At 36.3% G+C, this 21,708-nt stretch overlaps 1 protein-coding gene across 4 annotated transcripts in view; it reads left to right on the forward strand.

Annotated features, from left to right (window-relative positions):
• GALNT13 (polypeptide N-acetylgalactosaminyltransferase 13) overlaps window positions 1-21,708 on the forward strand; it is a gene marked incomplete at its 3' end in the record, with an annotated part of 559,595 nt that overhangs the window by 342,215 nt on the left and 195,672 nt on the right. For all 4 annotated transcript variants that reach the window (XM_082841320.1, XM_082841322.1, XM_082841323.1 and 1 more), the window contains one exon: window positions 15,636-15,753. In XM_082841320.1, coding sequence (XP_082697446.1) covers window positions 15,636-15,753 — 118 coding nt within the window. The remainder of the gene's footprint in view (window positions 1-15,635; window positions 15,754-21,708) is intronic.

A 21,708-nucleotide genomic window follows, 5' to 3' on the forward strand; every position in this document is an offset into this window, starting at 1 on the left:
AGAAGAAACTGTGCAAGCCAGAAGGAGTGGCAGGACATATTTAAAGTGATGAAAGGGAAAAACCTACAATCAAAATTACTCTGCCCAGCAACGATTTCATTCAGATTCGACAGAGAAATCAAAACCTTTATAGACAAGCAAAAGCTAAGAGAATTCAGCACCACCAAACCAGCTTTACAACAACTGCTAAAGGAACTTCTCTAGGCAGGAAACACAAGAGAAGGAAAAGACCTACAATAATAAACCCAAAACAATTTAGAAAATGGTAATAGGAACATACATATTGATAACTACCTTAAATGTAAATGTTCCAACCAAAAAACATAGACTGGCTGAATCGACACAAAAACAAGACCAGTATATATGCTGTCTAAAACAGACCCATTTCAGACCTAGAGACACATACAGACGGAACGTGAGGGGATGGAAAAAGATATTCCATGCAAATGGAAATCAAAAGAAACCTGGAGTAGCAGTTCTCATAGACAATTCTCAAAGTCAAAATAGTGTTTAAAATAAAGACTATTACAAGAGACAAAGAAGGACACTACATAATGATCAAGGGATCAATCCAAGAAGAAGATATAACAATTGTAAATATTTATTCACCCAATAAAGGAGCACCTCAATACATAAGGCAAATGCTAACAGCCATAAAAGGGGAAATCGACAGTAACACAATCATAGTAGGGGACTTTAACACCCCACGTTCACCAATGGACAGACCATCGTAAATGAAAACAAATAAGGAAACACAGGCTTTAAATGATACGTTAAACAAGGTGGACTTAATTGATATTTAAAGGACATTCCATCCCAACACAACAGAATATACTTTCTTCTCAAGTGCTCATACACCATTTTCCAGGATAGATCATATCTTGGGTCACAAATAAAGCCTTGCTAAATTTAAGAAAATTGAAATAGTATCAAGTATCTTTTCCAAAAACAACGTTATGAGACTCGATATCAATTATGGGAAAAAATCTGTAACAAATAACAACACATGGAGGCTAAACAATACACTACTAAATAACCAACAGATTGCTGAAGAAATCAGAGGAAACTAAAAAATACCTAAAAACAAATGAAAATAAAACACGATGACCCAATACCCATGGGATGCAGCAACAGCAGTTCTAAGAAGTAAGATTATAGCAATACAATCCTACCTCAAGAAATAAGAAACATCTCAAATAAACAACCTAACCTTACACCTAAATCAATTAGAGAAAGGAGAACAAAAAAACCCAAAAATTAACAGAGAAAAGAAATCATAGAGATCAGATCAAAAATAAATGAAAAATGAGGGAAACAATAGTAAAGATCAATAAAACTAAAGGCTGGTTCTTTGAGAAGATAAACAAAATCAATAAACCATTAGCCAAACTCATCAAGAAAAAAGGGGAGAAAACTCAAATCAATAGAATTAGAAATGGAAAAGGAGAAGTAACAACTGACACTGAAGAAACACAAAGGAGCATGAGAGATTACTACAAACAACTCTATGCCAATAAAATGGACAACCTGGAAGAAATGGGCAAATTCTTAGAAAAGCATAACCTTCCGAGACTGAGCCAGGAAGAAATAGAAAATATAAACAAACCACTCACAAGCACTGAAATTGACACTGTGACTAAAAGTCTTCCAACAAACAAAAGCCCAGGACCAGATGGCTTCACAGGCAAATTCTGTCAAACATTTAGAGAAGAGCTAACACCTATCCTTCTCAAACTCTTCCAAAATATAGCAGAGGGAGGATCACTCCCAAACTCCTTCTACAAGGCCACCATCACCCTGATACCAAACCAGACAAAGATGTCACAAAAAGAGAAAACTACAGGCCAATATCACTGATGAACATAAATGCAAAATTCCTCAACAAAACACTAGCAAAGAGAATCCAACAGCACATTAAAAGCATAATACACCATGATCAAGTGGGGTTTATCCCAGGAATGCACGGATTCTTCAATATACGCAAATCAATCAATGTGATACACCTTATTAACAAATCGAAGGATAAAACCATGTGATCGTCTCAGTAGATGCAGAAAAAGCTTTTGACAAAATTCAGTGCCCATTTATGATAAAAAAACCCACCAGAAAGTAGGCATAGAGGGAACTTAGCTCAACATAATAAAGGCCATATATGACAAACACATGGCCAACATCATTCTCAGTGATGAAAAACTGAAACCATTTCCTCTAAGATAGGAACAAGACAATGTTGTCCACTCTCACCGCTGTTATTCAACATAGTTTTGGAAGTTTTAGCCACAGCAATCAGAGAGGAAAAAGAAATAAAAGGAATCCAAATCAGAAAAGTAGAAATAAAGTTGTCATTGTTGGCCGATGATATGATACTATACATACAGAATCCTAAAGACACTACCAGAAAACTACTAAAGCTAATCAATGAATTTGGTAAAGTAGCAGAATGCAAAATTAATGCACAGAAATCTCTTGCATTCCTAGACACTAATGATGGAAAATCTGAAAGAGAAATTAGGGAAACACTCCCATGTATCATTGCAGCAAAAAAGAATAAAATACCTAGGAATAAACCTACCTAAGGTTACAAAAGATCTGTATGCAGAAAACTATAAGACACTAATGAAAGAAATTAAAGATGATACAAACAGATGGTGAGATATACCATGTTCCTAGATTGGAAGAATCAACATTGTGAAAATGACACTACTACCCAAAGCAATCTACTGATTCAATGCAATCCCTATCAAACTACCAATGGCATTTTTCACAAAACTAGAACAAAAAATTTCACAATTTGTTTGGAAACACAAAAACCTCAAATAGCCAAAGCAATCTTGAGAAAGAAAAACGGAGCTGGAGGAATCAGGCTCCCAGACTTCAGACTGTACTACTAAGCTACAGTAATCAAGACAGTATGGTACTGGCACAAAAACAGAAATATAGATCAATGGAACAGGATAGAAAGTCCAGAGATAAACCCACATGCATATGGTCACCTTATTTATGATAAAGGATACAAGAATATACAGTAGAGAAAAGACAGCCTCCTCAGTAAGTGGTGCTGGGAAAACTGGACAGTTATATGTAAAAAAATGAAATTAGAACACTCCCTAACACCATACAGAAAAATAAACTTAAAATGGATTAAAGACCCAAATTTAAGGCCAGACACTATAAAACTCTTAGAGGAAAACATAGGCAGAATGCTCTATGACATAAATCACAGCAAGATCCTTTTGACCCATCTTCTAGAGAAATGGAAATAAAAACAGAAAACAAATGGGACCTAAGCAAACAAGAGCTTTTGCACAGCAAAGGAAACCATAATCAAGATGAAAAGACAACCATCTGAATGGGAGAAAATATTTCCGAATGAAGAAACTGAAAAAGGATTAATCTCCAAAATTTACAAGCAACTTATGCAGCTGAATATCAAAAAAACAAACAACCCAGTCTAAAAATGGGCAGAAGATCTAAATAGACATTTCTCTGGAGAAGATATACAGATTGCCAACAAATACATGAAAGGATGCTCAACATCACTAATCATTAGAGAAATGCAGATCAGAACTGCAGTGAGGTATCACCTCACACCGGTCAGAATAGCCATCATCAAAAAATCTTCAAAGAATAAATGCTGGAGAGGGTGTGGAGAAAAGGGAACCCTCTTGCTGTGTTGGCGGGAATGTAAATTGATACAGCCACTATGGAGAACAGTATGGAGCTTCCTTAAAAAACTAAAACTAGAACTACCATATGACCCAGCAATCCCACTCCTGGGCATATACCCTGAGAAAACCATAATTCAAAAAGAGTAATGTACCACAATGTTCATTGCAGCTCTATTCACAATAGCCAGGACATGGATGCAACCTAAATGTCTGTCAACAGAGAAATGGATAAAGAAGATGTGGCACATATATACAATGGAATATTACTCAGCCATAAAAAGAAACGAAATTGAGTTATTTGTAATGAGGTGGATGGACCTAGAGTCTGTCATACCGAGTGAAGTAAGTCAGAAAGAGAAAAACAAATATCGAATGCTAACACATATATATGGAATCTAAAATTTAAAAAAAATGGTTCTAATGAACCTAAGGGCAGGACAGGAATAGAGATGCAGATGTAGAGAATGGACTTGAGGACACGGGGAGGGGGAAGGGTAAGCTGGAATGAAGTGAGAGAGTAGCAGTGACATATATACACTAACAAATGTAAAATAAATAGCTAGTGGGAAGCAGGTGCATAGCACAGGGAGATCACCTCGGTGCTTAGTGACCACCTAAAGGGGTGGGATAGGGAGCGTGGGAGGGGAGATGCAAGAGGGAGGAGATATGAGGAAATATGTGTATGTATAGCTGATTCACTTTGTTATAAAGCAGAAACTAACACACCATTGAAAAGCAATTATACTCCAATAAAGATGTTAGAAAATAAAATTTTAAAAAAGTAACTTTGATTAAAAAAAAAAGCAAATCAAAAAATGGACAGAAGACCTTAATAGACATTTCTTCAAAGAAGACATACAGGTGGCCAACAAACACATGAAAAAATGCTCAACATCACTAATTATTAGAGAAATGAAAATCAAAACTACAATGAGGTATCACCTCACACCAGTTAGAAAGGGCCTCATCAGAAAATCTCCAAACAACAAATGCTGGAGAGGATGTGGAGAAAAGGGAACCCACTTGCACTGTTGATGGGAATGTACATTGGTACAGCCACTATGGAGAACAGTATGGAGGTTCCTTAAAAAAGTAAAAATAGAGCTACCATATGACCCAATAATCCCACTACTGGGCATATACCCTGAGAAAACCATAATTCAAAATGACACATTCACCCCACTGTTCATTGGAGCACTATTTACAGTAGCCAGGACATGGACACGACCTAAATGTCCATCAACAGAGGAATGGATAAAGATGATATGGTACCCACATACCATGGAGTATTACTCAGCCATAAAAAGGAATGAAATTGTTTTTTCTGTACAGACGTGGATGGACCTAGAGAATGTCATACAGAGTGAAGTAAGTTGGAAAGAGAAAAACAAATATCATATATTAACGCATATATGTGGAATCTAGAAAAATGCTACAGATGAACCAGTTTGCAAGGGAGAATTAGAGAAGCAGATGTAGAGAACAAATGTATGGATACCAAGGTGGGAAATGGGGTGGGGCCTGGGTGATGGTGGTGGGATAAATTGGGAGATTGGGGTTGACATATATACACTTATATGTATAAAATACATAACTAATAAGAACCTGCTCTATAAAATAAAATAAAATTCAAAAAAAGAAAAGTAAGTTAAACCTTGTCAAAACCTAAAAAAATAAAATAAACAAAATAAAGAAAAAATAAAAATAGCTTTGAAACTGTGTTCCATAAACTCTACAGGATTTGAGCAAGCTTCCCTTTCTCAGAGCCTAAGTCAGCATAAACTTTTAAAGTAACAGTTTCTTCTCTACCAAAATCTGCATCTCCTTACTCAGCATATGTTCAAATGAGTGTTGTGGTGTGCAGTATTCCACTAAACTTCCCATTTTTTCCTCTGAAAAAAACTTTAATTACATTCAATATGCAATTATTCGTTACTCTAGTAAAAGGATGGCTATGCCTTTGATTCCTTTCTTCTGTTTTCTGTATTGAGTATACTTGACAGAATATGGAAGGACAGAGAGATACTCACAGCGTCTAATTTTCCTTTGGGTTTAAACCTTCACAGAGGTTAACAAAATGAAGTCATTGTATTTTATGATTTGAAAAAATCAAAATTATGGAAACATTTCAACTATTTGCCTCACATTTGTGTAAATAATAAAATATTTATGCTTATCATTTTTCTTTATCATGGTTTATAATATGTGAGAAATGTTATTAATACAGAGCTAAACATTAACAGTCTAGATATTGTGTAATTTGACTGTTTCAAGTAACAGCCTGAAGCTGAGCTATGGTCTCACAAATCTTCTTTACACTTTTTCTCCAGCGATCTTGGTTATTTGCCAAGTAAGATTAAATAGAATCCTGATATATCAAAGGATTAGTGAGAAGAAATGATGTTTCAATAACTTTAAAAGAAATTGCTTTGAAGAGCAGTACTAACATTCACAGGCAAACGTGGTACATAAATTTGGAGCTTGAAATCAGAAAACGTGTATTTTGAATTAGCTACCTCAAATCTTTTGTTGTGTGAGTTATAAGGATAAATTGAGAGATGATGGATTGGCAGATGATTAGATAGATAGATAGATAGATAGATAGATAGGTAGATAGATAGATAATTTATATGTAGAAAGAAATTGTTTTCCTAACTGGACCACTAACTACCTGGGGGGGGGGTCCTTGAACAAGTCATATAAATACATTGCAATTAAATTTGGTTGACCAAATCTGTAGGGCTTTTAAAGCTCTAAAATATTACAATTCTATTGAAAATTGATTAGACTCTGAAAACAATAAGATAAAGCTGATTATAATCTGTTTTTTATTATTACTATTCATAATATTACTTACTGATATTTTTATTCATGGCTCCATTAGCTTTTATTTTTATTATGTTTTTATTTTTATTTATTTATTTTTTTAACATCTTTATTGGAGTATAATTGCTTTACAATGGTGTGTTAGTTTCTGCTTTATAACAAAGTGAATCAGTTATACATATACATATGTTCCCATATCTCTTCCCTCTTGCGTCTCCCTGCCTCCCACCCTCCCTATCCCACCCCTCTAGGTGGTCACAAAGCACCGAGCTGATCTCCCTGTGCTATGCGGCTGCTTCCCACTAGCTATCTATTTTACGTTTGGTACTGTATATATGTCCACGCCACTCTCTCACTTTGTCACAGCTTACCCTTCCCCCTCCCCATATCCTCAAGTCCATTCTCTAGTAGGTCTGTGTCTTTATTCCTGTCTTACCTTACTAGGTTCTTCATGACATTTTTTTCCCTTAGATTCCATATATATGTGTTAGCATATGGTATTTGTGTTTCTTGATTATAATCTTGATAAACAGATGTTTTCCTCTTCTTCATTAAAATTAGTATTTAAATGTACAGTACTTGCTTTGTGTTGATACTATTCTAAGAGTATTACATTAAAACGTATTTCCCGGACTTCCCTGGTAGCGCAGTGGTTGAGAGTCCGCCTGCTGATGCAGGGGACACAGGTTCGTGCCCCGGTCCGGGAAGATCCCACATGCCGCGGAGCGGCTGGGCCTGTGAGCCATGGCTGCTGAGCCTGCGCGTCCGGAGCCTGTGCTCCGCAACGGGAGAGGCCACAACATTGAGAGGCCCGCGTACCGCAAAAAAAAAAAAAAACAAAAAACGTATTTCCCCATTTTATAGATGATCAAATTAAAGCGTAGAGTTTAAGTGATTTGCTGAAGGTCACACTGTGGGACTGAGTTTTGAACCCAGTCAATCTAGATACAAAGTCTATACTCCTAAAAACTAATTGGCTGCCTCTTAGAGTCTCTTTATTGTCTACCTGCTTTTCACACACATGGTGGTTATCCCAGTGTGAAGTATGGGATATACTGTCTTTTTGGAGAAAATACAGGCCTTGCATTTTAGCATTACTGAATAATCAAATGTATTCTATCACAATTTCTTTGGACTTATCAAGTTCTGCTGAAAAGCTTCAGTATTTTTCCCTGTCAAATACTTACTTTTTGAGCTCTTTACTACTCTGCATTGTCATAAAGCTTTATATCTGTAATTCTAATATACTATCAAACTCAATCCCCAGAACTCTAAGTAGAGGATAAGGTCTTTAAACACCCTAGAATTAGTGAAGGCATCTTTATTATCAATTTAGCAGATGTAAGCAAAGAATTTTTTGCAATTTCAGAAGTAAAATTGCAGGTAATTTTGACTTTCAAATATGGAAGTCAAATACTCAGTACTCACAATACTCAATAAGAAGTGACAATTGCCTTGAGAGAAACAGAGTGCTATAGTACAAGGTAGAAGGGAAAGAGTACAACCAAACTGGAGGGAAGAGGCTTGTACTAAGGCCAGCCTGTATGGAATATATCAACTTTGCATTGACTTAAGAATGGAGCAGGTATGAACACATAAGGGGAGTTTACAAAGGAAAATTCAAGTGGGAAATTGATGTGAACAAATGCACCAAGGTGGGAAAGTGTGAAGCATTTACTGGTATAACTAAACACTTTAAGTACAGGTAAATAGTTAAAGGGAATGGAGGAGCTCATTGGGTAGGTCCAGATCCCTGCTGCCAAGATAAAAAGCTGGAATTTATTTTTTTTTATTTTATTTTATTTTTTATAAATTTACTTATTTATTTTTGGCTCTGTTGGGTCTTCGTTTTTGTGCGTGGGCTCTCTAGTTGCGGCGAGCGGGGGCCACTCTTCATCGCGGTGCGTGGGCCTTTCACTGTCGCGGCCTTTCTTGTTGCAGAGCACAGGCTCCAGATGCACAGGCTCAGTAGTTGTGGCTCACGGGCCTAGTTGCTCCGCGGCATGTGGGATCCTCCCAGACCAGGGCTCGAACCTGTGTCCCCTGCATTAGCAGGCAGATTCTCAACCACTGCGCCACCAGGGAAGCCCTAAAAAGCTGGCATTTATTAAAATAGGTTTTGAAACATCTGGTCAACAGTTTTAGAGGAATTCTGATTTAGAGAAATTAATCTGTCTGTGATTTGTAGGATAAATTTTAGAAGTAGCAGACTCTAGAAGCATGAGAGTTCCATTAACAAATGGTTAAAAATAAAAGGACTAAAATTGGAAAGTGGCCCTGATAACAGAGATAAGTGTCAAAAATACTTAAGAAAAAAAAAAAGGAAGTATTTGGGAAATGACCGAATGACGCAAAAAAGAAAAAGGTGCTGGAAGGTGGTTTGATGAAATAAGGTCTGATGAATAAAGTCTTAGGACGCTAGAAAAAAATAGAGGACTTTGAAAGAGAAACAGATGTGGTAGCACACTCTCAGTTCTATGTTACATACACTGAGCAGAATCAGAAGGAGTTTTTTAAGTAAACATCTAGTGAGTACTTAGAAAAGCACAACCAATGCAGAGGAAGGAAGAGAGAAAAGACAACAGAGATCAGGAGTCCTCCTCATAGAGGTGATGGTTAAAGGCACATGACCGATGATCTGATACAGGTAAAGAGAAAGAGAAAAGTGCCACTGAGAGACCCTTGAGAAGACTACATTTTGGGTAAAATAAGATAATTATTAAGCACATATGTCTGCAAAACAATACTGTAATGGTATATTATACTCATGTCACAGATGTGAAACTAAAAGCTTGACTGAGATCTGATAGCCAGCAAGGGAAAGGAAGAGGAAGGGGAATCAATAAACATCATAAAATAAGTATTTAAACTGATAGAAGGAAAAACCTCTCTAGAACAATGCAATGGGAGTCAGAAGTGAAAAGAATTTAAGCAAGGAGGTTGGTAAATTGTGTTAAATGCTTTCAAAGGAAGAAGGCAGGGAAAGGCTGTTGAAGTTCATCATCAATGGGCCCTTTCAGAAAGAGGTTATTATAGAGATGGGAGCAAGATCCAGATTCTAGTGAGAAGGTCAAGAGGAGTTGAGGAGTATGTTAGAAAGTATCCTTTCAATAAGGTCACCAGTGAAGGGAATAGAAAATATATGTCCCTGGTTTGAATGAGTAGTAGGATGGAGTGAAGATGTAGTAGGATGGAGTGAAGATGTATTATGGTTTAGGGTAGAACTTAGATGAGCAGTTTTGTAAGCTCAAGGGGACAATCTAGAAATCAAACACATAAAACACAAATGTAATAGTCAATGAACAGGCAGCTGAAAGAGTACAGGCATAGCTCAGAGACTGTGGGTTTGGTTCCAGACCACTGCAATAAAGCAAATATCACAATAAAGCAAGTCACACAAATTTTTGGTTTCCTGGTGCATTTAAAAGTTATGTTTACATTATGCTGTAGTCTTTTAAGTGTGCAAAAGCATTGTGTCTAAAAAATATACATACCTTAGTTTAAAAAATACTTGCTAAAAAATGCTAACCATTATCTGAGCGTACAGTAAGTCATAATATTTTGGTGGTGAAGGGTCTTGCCTCAGTGTTGATGCCTAATGACTGTGGGATTTTCATAAAATAAGCGACAGTAAAGTTTACCCCATCAATTGACTCTTCCTTTCACAAATTATTTCTCTGTAGCATGCAATGTTAGATAGTATTTTATCCATAGGACTTCTTTCAAAATTGGAGTCAGTCCTCTCAAATCCTGCCACTGCTATATCAACTAAATTTATGTAATATTCTAAATCCTTTGTTGTCATTTCCCAGTTTTCACAGACTCTTCACCAGGAGTAGATTCCATCTCAATAAACTGTTTCCTTTGCTCATTCATAAGAAGCAACTCCACATCTGTTAAAGGTTTGTTATGAGATTGCAGCAATTCAGTCACATCTTCAGGCTCTATCTCTAATTCTAGTTCTCTTGCTGTTTCCACCACATCTGCAGTTACATCCTACAGTGAAGTCTTGAACCCCCCAAAGTCATCCTTGAAGGTTGGAATCAACTTCTTCCAAATTCCTATTAATGTTGATATTATGACCTCTTCCCATGAATCATGAATGTTCTTAATCGCATCTAGAAGGGTGAATCCTTTCCAGAGAGTTTTCAATTAACTTTGCCCAGATCCATCAGAGGAATCACTATCTATGGCAGCTATAGCCTAATGAAATGGGTTTCTTAAAGAATAAGAATTGAAAGTCAAAATTACTCCTTGATCCATGGGCCGCAGAATGGATGTTGTGTTAGCAGGCATGAAAACATCATTAATCTTGTTGTACATCTCCATTAGAGCACTAAGGTGACCAGGTTCACCTTAGTAAGTCTCAACAGTGGGCTTAAAACATTCAGTAAACCATGTTGTAAAGAGATTTGCTATCATCCAGGCTCTGTTGTTCTATTTATAGTGCACAGGTGGAGTAGATGTAGCACAATTCTTAAGGGCCCTGGGATTTTCAGAATGGTAAATTAGCATTGGCTTCAACTTAAAGTCACCAGTTTCCTTAACCCCTAACAAGAGAGTCAGCCTATCCTTTGAAGCTTTGAAAGTCAGGCATTGACTTCTCCTCTCTAACTATGGAAGTCTTAAGATGGCATTTTCTTCCAATATAAGGTTGTCTCATCTACATTGAAAATCTGTGTTTTAGTGTAGGCAACTTCAATAATAGCTAGATTTCTGGATAATTTGCAGCTTGTACATCAGCACTTGCTGCTTCACCTTGCAGGTTTATGTTATAGAGACAACTTCTTTCCTTAAACCTAATAAGCCAACCTCTTCTAGCTTTAGAAGCATTCTTCTGCAGCTTTCTCACCTCTCTCAGCCTTCATAGAATTGAAGAGAGTTAGGGCCTTGCACTAGATTAGGCTTGGGTTTAAGAGAATTTTGTAGCTGGTTTAATCTTCTTTTATTTCTTTTTTCTTTGCGGTACGTGGGCCTCTCACTGCTGTGGCCTCTCCAGTTGTGGAGCACAGGCTCCAGACGCGCAGGCTCAGCGGCCATGGCTCACGGGCCCAGCCACTCCGTGGCATGTGGGGTCTTCCTGGACCGGGGCACGAACCCGCATCCCCCGCATCGGCAGGCAGACTCTCAACCACTGCGCCACCAGGGAAGCCCTGGTTTGATCTTCTATCCAGACCACTCAAACTTTCTCCACATCAGCAATAAGGCTGTTTTGCTTTCTTACCATTCATGTGTTCACTGGAGTAGCACTTTTAATTTCCTTCAAGAACTTGCCATTTGCATTCACAACTTGGCTGTTTGGCACAAGAGGCCTAGCTTTAGGCCTATTTCGATTTTCAACACGCCTTCCTCACTAAGCTTAATCATTTCTAGCTTTTGATTTAAAGTGAGAGATGTAGGACATTTTCTTTCACTTGAACACTTAGAGATCATCGTAGGATTATTAATTGGTCTCAGGGAATAGGGAGGCCCAAGGAAAAGAAGAGAGACAGGGGAACAGCCGGATGGTGTAGCAGTGAGGACACACACAACATTTATTGATTAGGTTCACTGTTTTATACGGGCGTGGTTCGTGGTGCACCTAACTACAGTAGTTAACAACGAAGATCACAGATCAGCACAACAAATATAATAATAATTTAAAAGTTTGAAATAGTGTGGAATTACCAAAATGACACAGAGACATGAAGTAAGCAAATGCTTTGGGAAAAATGATGCCGATAGACTTACTCAACTCAGAGTTGCCACAAACCTTCAATTTGTAAAATACACAGTATCTGCAAATCTCAGTAAATCAAGGGGTAATAAAAACAAAAAAAGTATGCTTATAGTCAGAAAAGAGCTGGCTGAGGGCAAAAGGGTGAATGCTATCCCACAGTGAGAGGAAAGGAGACATTCTTTTCTCTGAGACAAGAGGAAGGAAGAGGCCCTGAGAAACATGCACATATTAATGTAGAGATTGAGGGAGGTTAGAGTTCATGATTGAGAGAGTTTAGATTTTATGCATTGCCTCAATCTTCAACTTCTTGAGAATAGTCCAAAACCTTTGGAAAATATTCAGTTAAAAATGAGACAGGTGAACAAATAGAGGTAAAAGGATTGTTAGGTCTTTCTGGACTAGCAGAGGGTCAATAACATGGACTTGTAGCAGGACCAGATGACCTCAGCTTATTACTTTTTTAGTGATTCTCTAGGTCTTAGGAGCAGAGGTAGATGAGAAGGGTAAGTTTGCCCAGGAACCAATATTTATAAAAAGAGAATGGGGTCAGTCAGGCAAGGACAGAGAACCTAGGGTGCTCAGCTAGGTGTTTGCTGACATGGCAGGGTCTTGGAGAGGGGGTGGGAGGAGGGAAGCAAACGATTTCTGCAGGGAGTTATTCTGTGAGAATATGGAGTAGCTAAGGAATGATAACCATCAATGAAGGATAAAAAGTGACTTCCATAGGATTGAAATAGGAGGGGTTAAAAAATTAAAAGATGTGTTCAGAGAGGTAGAGTTCAACCTCTTGGATCTGAAGTGTTTTTAAATGATTTTGAAATCCAAAATGACAACATGTATATGGGGAGCCAAAATTAATTGAAGGACACTTGAGATTTTGATTGAATGATTAACATCAGCAACAACAAGAAAGATGTATTACCCAGCCTTATTAACTATTTATACTGTACCAAGCACTGTGCCAAGTGCTTTAGTTCTTTTAACTCAATTCATCTTCACCTACTTACTGTGTGGTAGGTAATATTTGCAGCCATTGGGCTGATTATATTTTCCCCAGTAAAATTGATGGAATTGGTTGGTCCGACATTGCAGAGACACAACCTTAAAAAGACAATTTTAGCTAACTCAACTATAATCAAGGTTTTTAATTTTCTAGGTACCCTGAACACTTAAGGTCTGCACAGGAATACGTAAATAGTTCATGGGGGGACATTACAAAGCAGTTAACTTAGAACAGAACATGCTATTACAACACTGTCTGTGTCTGTAGATATTATTTAAGGCACCATCCCCGGACTGTTTGAGAGAGCTAACTGACATTGCAAATACACACAAAAAAATTCTCCCTAGGAACATCCATCTTCAGAAAATACAGGAATTTTTTGAGCAATTGTTTTTTAAGCTTTTGTTACTTTTCAACTAAAAGTAAAACTTATTTGAGTCATTTTTATAGTTAAGTATATAATTTATTGTAGCCATTTATAATATATTTCTCACATATTTGTAGGAATTATCACCAACTGTAAGACGAAAGTCAATACATGTATTTAAGTTAAATGCATTAGTTCCCTATTAGTAAATAGATAAGTGAACAGGCACTCTGATCGTTAAAAATGTATCCTTAACATTCTTAAGCACCTGGTTACATTATGATAGGGTAATTGCAGCAATTTCTGTTCCTCATTTCATTAGACTGTTCAGCACTGTAATACCTTATACAGTTATTTCCATGGAGTTCCAAAACCCCAATCAGGTGAGGGTCATGGCTACTCCATAATTACCATCTGCTTAGCTTTGTTAGTGTTTCTCTCTATTACTCGTTAGGTCAATGATACTGTTCTTGATAGGAACCCAGCAAGACCAAAAGTAATAAAACAGCTCAGACCAAGTGAGGCTCTGCTGCTCCAACTGATGGACAGTTAATTACCTGAGTATGAAACAGTGAGAGCACTGGGGGAAATAGAGAACTCTGTGATATGGTAGATATCCAAGTACAATATTATTCGGTAGTTTTTCAATGAACTACACTGATCAGGTAGAGGACATGGTCATATCCGGTGGCAGAAGAGGATATAATTTTGAGAAAAATAGAACATTTGGTTTTCTAACAATCTCAAACTACCCTTGAATAACTCAGGGGTTAATCTGAGTATAATTTATAGTCAGCCCTTGGTATCCAAGGTTTCTCCACATCAGAGGATTCAACCAACCATGGGTTGTGTAGTATTGTAGTAGTTACTGTTGAAAAATATCTGCATATAGTTGGACCCGAGCAGTTCAAATCCATGTTGTTCAAGGGTCAACTGTACCTGGATGAGCATTCCAAATCTAAGTTACTAGATCAGTTTCTCGTCTTTAGCAGCACAGTAGACTCATCTGGGAACTTTATACAATATCAAAGATCTGGCCGCACTCCTGGCCAATTAAATCTAAATCTGCAGAGAGTGGCACCCAAGCATGGAAATGTATTTTTTAAAGGTGCTACAAAGGTTGAAAACCTCTATTCAAAAATAATCATTGCTAGTATAGATTCATTTGTGAACAACTAGAACTTTCTTTTTCAGTTTCAATTCACACTGCTTATACAGAAAACTTGTGTGGTTCACACATTAACCACTGATTTTAATGCAACTTTTTAGATTAAAAATTAAAAATTAATTATTCTTTTTGAAACTTAACACCTGACTTCTTAGTTTCTATAGAGAAAGTTTGAATATGAGAACCAAAAGCATTTATTCCTAGTAAAAAGTTTTGGATCTTGGCCAAATGTCCTTCTAAAACTGTGAATAGCATACAGGATTTATGTTTATCCGTAGGGTTATATGATTCATTCTATCATTTTAACTGGGTAAACAGCTGTAAACAATTAGATATAAAGTTCTATGGTACTCATACTTATGTGACTATCATTAGATACTTATTGCCTATAAACATTTTACAGCATTTAATATTTTTCATATTTAAATAGGCTATAGATCTTTTCATAGAGAAACCACTTCCATACATTTCTAGAGTTCATATTCAAATAATTTATAATTAGGTGACAAAAGACAACTGGTAGTTTCATGACCAGTTCATGTCTTTAAGGATAGTGCTAAGAGCACTAACTTCTCTTCACTATGCCTTTCAGAAAGGATGTATATGCCTCTGTCTTAAATGGCCAGTGTTCCTTCCTTGTATCTGTTTGATCACCTGTAAGAAAAATATAGACTAATCTAAATTTAGTTTTACAGAAAGTGTGAAATAAAATGCTATTTATTAATTTTAAAACCTCTAACAACTTGGCTTTATGTTTCCAGTTTGAGATTTTTGAGTACTATTTTTTAAATTTAAAATGTCTCAAAAATATTTGCTGTAGTCTCATTAAACTCCACACATTGTTTTCAAAAGATATTCTTTTCTTTTTGTTTTTTTTCAACTAGGACCCCTACTATGGCTGGTGGCCTATTTTCTATTGACAGAAACTACTTTGAAGAGATAGGAACTTACGATGCAGGAATGGATATCTGGGGTGGAGAGAATCTTGAAATGTCTTTTAGGGTAATTGCATTTTACTTTATTTTTTGACTCTGAACATACTATGCTGTAGCATGCACATATAGACTCAGTAATTTACTGTCAAATCTTTTCTGTAAAGTGATACAAATTACTGATCAGTTGGTCATTTTAATACTTGTTTAGAAACTCTGCTAGAGTCTTTTTGCATGCAATATTTACTGTTAAATGGGAAATTAGAGGCATTTTTTAAGTTTTCAAAATAATTCTTTTATACATAATTCAAAGACACTAGGGCTTTTCTAAAAAGATGGGCTTTATTTTTTAATAAAGCATTATGTACACAAAGTAATAAAGCATTACTTTGTGTTTTTGAACTGAAACTTGGAAGTGTTTATGATATCTGAATTTGCAAGTGCTGCTTGAGGTTATTCTCAAATACCTTTAAGAATAACCTGTGGTCAAAGGAATTCTGGATAATTCAAGTAACATGATTTTTCACAATCATAGACATTATTGTTTGAGAAATCAGTTTTAATAATGCAAATGCACTTATTAAATGGCCTTCCAAGTAAACAAAAATTAAGAATTAATCCCTCGTATAACCAATACTAGGAAGCATATGAATAATTTTAATATATTATTACATTCAAAAATTTTAAATCACATAAATGTTCCATCTTACTAAGAAACAATAAGGGCTAACATACTGTTTTTTTTCTTCAAACCACATTCAGTATCATTTTAAAAATGAGTCAAATTAATAATACTGTTGTTTTTTCTTCCCTATAATTTAACCTGAATGATTTGAAACACTCTATCGTTTTGCTGGCATTATTTGCACAACAAAATTATTAGAGTTTAGATATATTAATCTATGAAGTTCAAGAGTTATGCCTTTTAATTTCTTATTTAGAAAGTAAACTTTGTTTTTAACAAATATAAATATGTTTGATGTTGTGTAAGCAAATGTCAAAATTTGAGAATAAGAATTACTTTGAATTTATATAATGTGGAATTTAATGGATCTTGGATAATCTGAATTATTTTAGAAGGACTAGGATGTCCTTGTTATACAACTTTTTGCCTATAAATCTTCCTAATAGTCCAATGTCTGAGAAGATCATTAGTTAATGAAATTTTATTCTTCCCATATTTGCTTATATACTCATAGTCAGACCGAGCTTGCCCCACAAGACTTAGTAGCATACTCAGGAATGTCTTCTTGTTATGAAGTACAGAATACAGCTTTGCACAATCTTTGGGACATTTGGGGACCCAACTTTTTTACTCAGTGTAGTTCTCAAAGTACAGAATATAAGAGCTGACAGTTTAAAAGGAAGAAGAAAAAAGAAAGAAGGAAAGGAGGGAGGGAGGGGGGAAGAAAGGAAAGATAGTATACTCAAGACCTTAAAAACAATTTTCTCTTACCCTTAGATTTAATGAAGAGAGTATTTATACATTCATTAACCAATATTCCTTGGATGCTATGCTGGAAATTCATAAGGAAAAAAAATCAACATAGCAATACTACTCTTACCTAGTGATCCTATTGCCCATCTTTTTTTCCTTCTTTCCTAACATTCTTATTCACTTCTTTTCTGCTCACCTGTTAAGCTTGATTCTCTGCCACTAGGCTCCCCTTACTTTCCTCACAGAGCTCCCAGATTAGATGGATGCTCTTCATCTAACTGATTGAAAGATATGTCAGGGAGAAATGTATTAGGAAGGAATTTAGTGGAATAATATGATATGCCAGGAGAACATAATCAGGAAATACAACAGAGATATTAAGGTATCAGAAAGGGAGATTTGAAAATATGGTATGTGATGCAGATACCAGGTGAACAGAGTGAATGCAACTAGTGGCCAAAAGAATGATCAGATCACTAAATAATAACACAGGAGGTTTTCTGTGATTGGTTGTTTGAGATTATTAAGAGATAAAGTACTCCTAAGTGACTGGTCTTTGATTTAGTTTCCGTATGCTATCAATAGAAACAAAATGTATATTTTGCTTTTTATTAGACTCTTGATTCATGTTTTACTTTACTTTTCTTTCTATGACATGAATATGTGTTAGCTTAATAGTTGATACCCTGGCTGAGGAAGATATTGAGTGAGAGAAAATGCTGGAACAGTACATTAGCAAAGGGAGGACACTGTCCTTTAGATTAATTTCATAACAAGATGTGTGACTTCAAGAAATGAGAATATGTTGGAGATTTATAATTAGAAGATCTTTGTCTAATATCCAGCTTAATTATTTTACAACAAACGTATATTGAACATGTAGTATGTCCTTTACTCTTTCCGGATCCTGAGACTGCCAAAGTGAAGAAGGCCTTATGCTTTCACTCTCAGGGAAGCGCATCTCAAAGAAGAGATACATAGGTATCAGTGACAGTAAAATGTGATCATTTCTTTTGTAGATTTATGTATGAGGTTTTCTTGTCTCCATCATGTTAGTATAGGCCAATTACTTAACCTTAACTGTGAAAAGGTGATTATAAGAATAGTAAAGTTATAGTTCTCTTATAGCTCTGGTCTATGTAGATTTGAGGATGAAAAACATAGAAATATTAAATTCCTGCAAAAAATTAGTACTCTGGCTGGCCTTATGGGAGTTTAAGCCAATTCAAAAGAATACACTTTGGGGGATTTATTTATAACAGTATCACTTGATCTTTGATTCCCAGAGTATTGTAAGTACTGACAGACCTTGAATATCTGCTGAAAACTGTAGACCTCCCAAGAAAGATGCATCCGTCTCCTACACACAATAGGTTTGAACACAGTTTCAAAAGGTTGAAAAATCCCTTGAAGTCTCTGGATAAAAATTCTTGGCATAAAATAATAGTGACTTCTAATATTTATAGAGCTAGTAAATACAATAGTTGAGAATTGAACCCCAGCATTCTGTGACCAGTGGCCGTGCTGCTAATTACTGTACCACTACCTCCCCTGTAAAGGTCCATCCCTCCGTAACATGACAGCCCTGACAGCTGATGGTGTTATCAGGAGAGGGGGTAGGGGCTAACATGCAAATGCAATCTTCCTGAACAATGCCGAGACGGTTGTCTCATCTAGTGACTTTATCATCTTCTTATATGCTTTAGCCTCTTATGGATAATACATGTCCCATGGCAGTGAGAATATGTACAAGTAGATCCTAATGCTCCTGAAAACTTAGTCTCAGATACAGTTCTCCACTCCTTTACACAACAATCATCAAAATAACATAAATTCCAAGATGTAAATGTAAATTTTAACTGATATTATTGATTTCCTACTCAATAGGTACAGGACATACAGTTGTGAACAAAGTAGACAAAACTGTGTGTCCTTATGGAACTTATATTTTAGTGAAGGAGACAGACAATAAACAAGAGAAGCAAAATACATTAATATATTAGTGATAGGGCTTCCCTGGTGGCGCAGTGGTTAAGAATCCGCCTGCCGATGCAGGGGACATGGGTTCCAGCCCTGGTCCAAGAAGATCCCATATGCCAGGGAGCAACTAAGCCCATTTGCCACAACTACTGAGCCTGTGCTCTAGAGCCTGCACACTGCAACTACTGAAGGCTGTGAGCCACAACTACTGAAGCCCGTGCGCCTAGAGCCTGTGCTCCGCAACAAGAGAAGCCACCGCAGTGAGAAGCCCCCGCTCGCCGCAGCTAGAGAAAGCCTGTGTGCAGCAACAAAGACCCAACGCAGCCAAAAATAAATAAATTTATTAAAATATATATATATATACTGGTGATAAGTGTTAAAGAGAAAAAACTAAGGAAGAGAAGAGGAGTATGAAATGGTAGATCTTGGAAATTGTTAGGGGTTGAAATTTTATATAGGAAGAACTCAGAAATGAATATTCATATACAATAGTTTATGACAAAATTAACCCAGTATAGTATGAATTTATCATCAAAGGTATCATCTATCTTTAGAAGTCCAATGCACTGTCCATTGCACACAGAGCCATTCATCTATCTTTGAATAATATCCCTGATGTTATTAGTACCACCCAATAAGCATCACCACCTGAAATCCTTGCCTTGCATTAGGCAATAGCACAAGAGCATTATTTCCAAAAGCGCACAATATGTGAGATAATCTGTCACTGTAGAACCAACTGAGGTCGTTTAAAAGAGTCAGAAGGCAGCAAAAGACTCAGAAGAGTGTCCCACTGCCCTGAAGCGTAGACTAGTGGTTACAAGAATGGTCTGGGAGGGAGGCAGCCTGGGTTCAAGACCTAGCTCTAGCACTTATTAGCTGTGCGAATTTGGGTAAGGTAGCATGTCTCCTAAGCTCTAGTATGTTTGCATCTAGGCCTTAACCATAGATAATCAAATGAGAGAATGTTCATGAAAAGCCCTTTAAAACCAGAATATGCAATACATATATAAAATACTGCTGCTCTAAGTGTTAGTCAATATGTGGTTCTAAATCTCTCCTGACCAGAAAGAGATTACATTTTAGAAAAAAACAAAAAACAACAACAACCACAACAAAAAAACTTTCTTTTTAGACTGCTGCAACATCCTCTGAGATAACCACTGACATTCTAAGAACTTCCAGTGTAAACTGTTTACCTACACTCATAAAATGGCGTAAATAAAACAACTGAATTTAAAATAACCAGGAAAGTGTCATCTAGAGTTGGTGTGACAGGTACTGAATTTATACATACACACACACACAAACCTAAGTCAATTTTTTAAACAGACAAAATATATATGAAAAAAGAGTTTCAAGACATTAGACAGTAAGTCATAAATGATGATGGTCTCTGAGAGATGGGAAACAAACAAGGAGGGTCCTTGAGTTGCCACGGCTTACTGCTTTGAGATAGTGTCTAGACTTCAGCAACATGAAGGGAGACTTAGCCAGATCCCAGTGGACTCCATGAGTTGAGGAAATGGGCCAGAGTGTCTGGAGAGCTCAAGGCAGCTAGAATTTAGTGGACAGAGTAATGGAGAGGAGAGAGCTGCACAAACAGAGAACTCATGAAATATGGAGTACTGAACAGTGCACATGTGTGAGAAGATGACCCAAGGTTGAGGAAGAAACTCATAAATCTTAGAGGTCTCACTGCCCCAGTGCTCACTTAGGACCAGCAATAATGCCTGTACCCTCCAACCAGACTGATTTGTGGAGCATGGTGTAGAGTAAATATTGGGAAACTACATAATATGCTTTGACATAGGCCATGCAACAAAAAGAAGTCAAAAGTAAGAGTAATAATATTTGAAATGAAAATGAGCATAAAGCATATCAAAGTTTGTGGTGCCACTAAAAGCAATACTTAGGGGGAATTTAGAGCACTAAATGTCTATATTAAAAGAAGAAAATAGAAACGATCTAAAATCAATGACTTCAGCTCCTTCCTTTAGGGACTGGAAAAAAGGGAGGAGAGTAAATCCAAAGTATGTAAGAAAGGAAATAATAGAGATCAAAATAGAAATTATGAAATATAAAAGAGGAAACGTTTAGATAAAAGTAAGTAAACCAAAAGCTGTTACCTTGAGAAGATCAGTAAAACTGATAAATTTCTGACCACACTTAATAGGAAAAATAGAAGATACAAATTACCAACATTGGAAATGATAACAGTCACATCATTATGGATTCTACAATTCTTTAAAGGATTAGAAAATAATATTATTTACAGTGTTATGTCCATAAACTTGGCAATTTTGATAAAATAGATAATTTCCTTAAACAATAAAAACTATCAAAGAAGAAGAAATAAATCAACCCAATAATCGTATATTCAGCAAAAAATAAATAAATAAATAAATTTGTAGTTTAAAATTCCTTTTCACAGAGGAAACTCCATTGCCAGATGACCACACTGGTGGATTCTACCACACGTTTTGGGTGGAAATAAGAACAGTTCTATACAAAGTTTTAGAAAATTGAAGAGGAGATAATACCTCCTGACTCATTTTATGAGGTCAGCATTTTCAAAGAGCAAAACTTGACAGAGACATTACAAGA

The sequence above is a fragment of the Leucopleurus acutus genome (genome assembly GCF_964270905.1).
Source record: "Leucopleurus acutus genome assembly, chromosome: 6".
Lineage (NCBI taxonomy): Eukaryota > Metazoa > Chordata > Mammalia > Artiodactyla > Delphinidae > Leucopleurus > Leucopleurus acutus.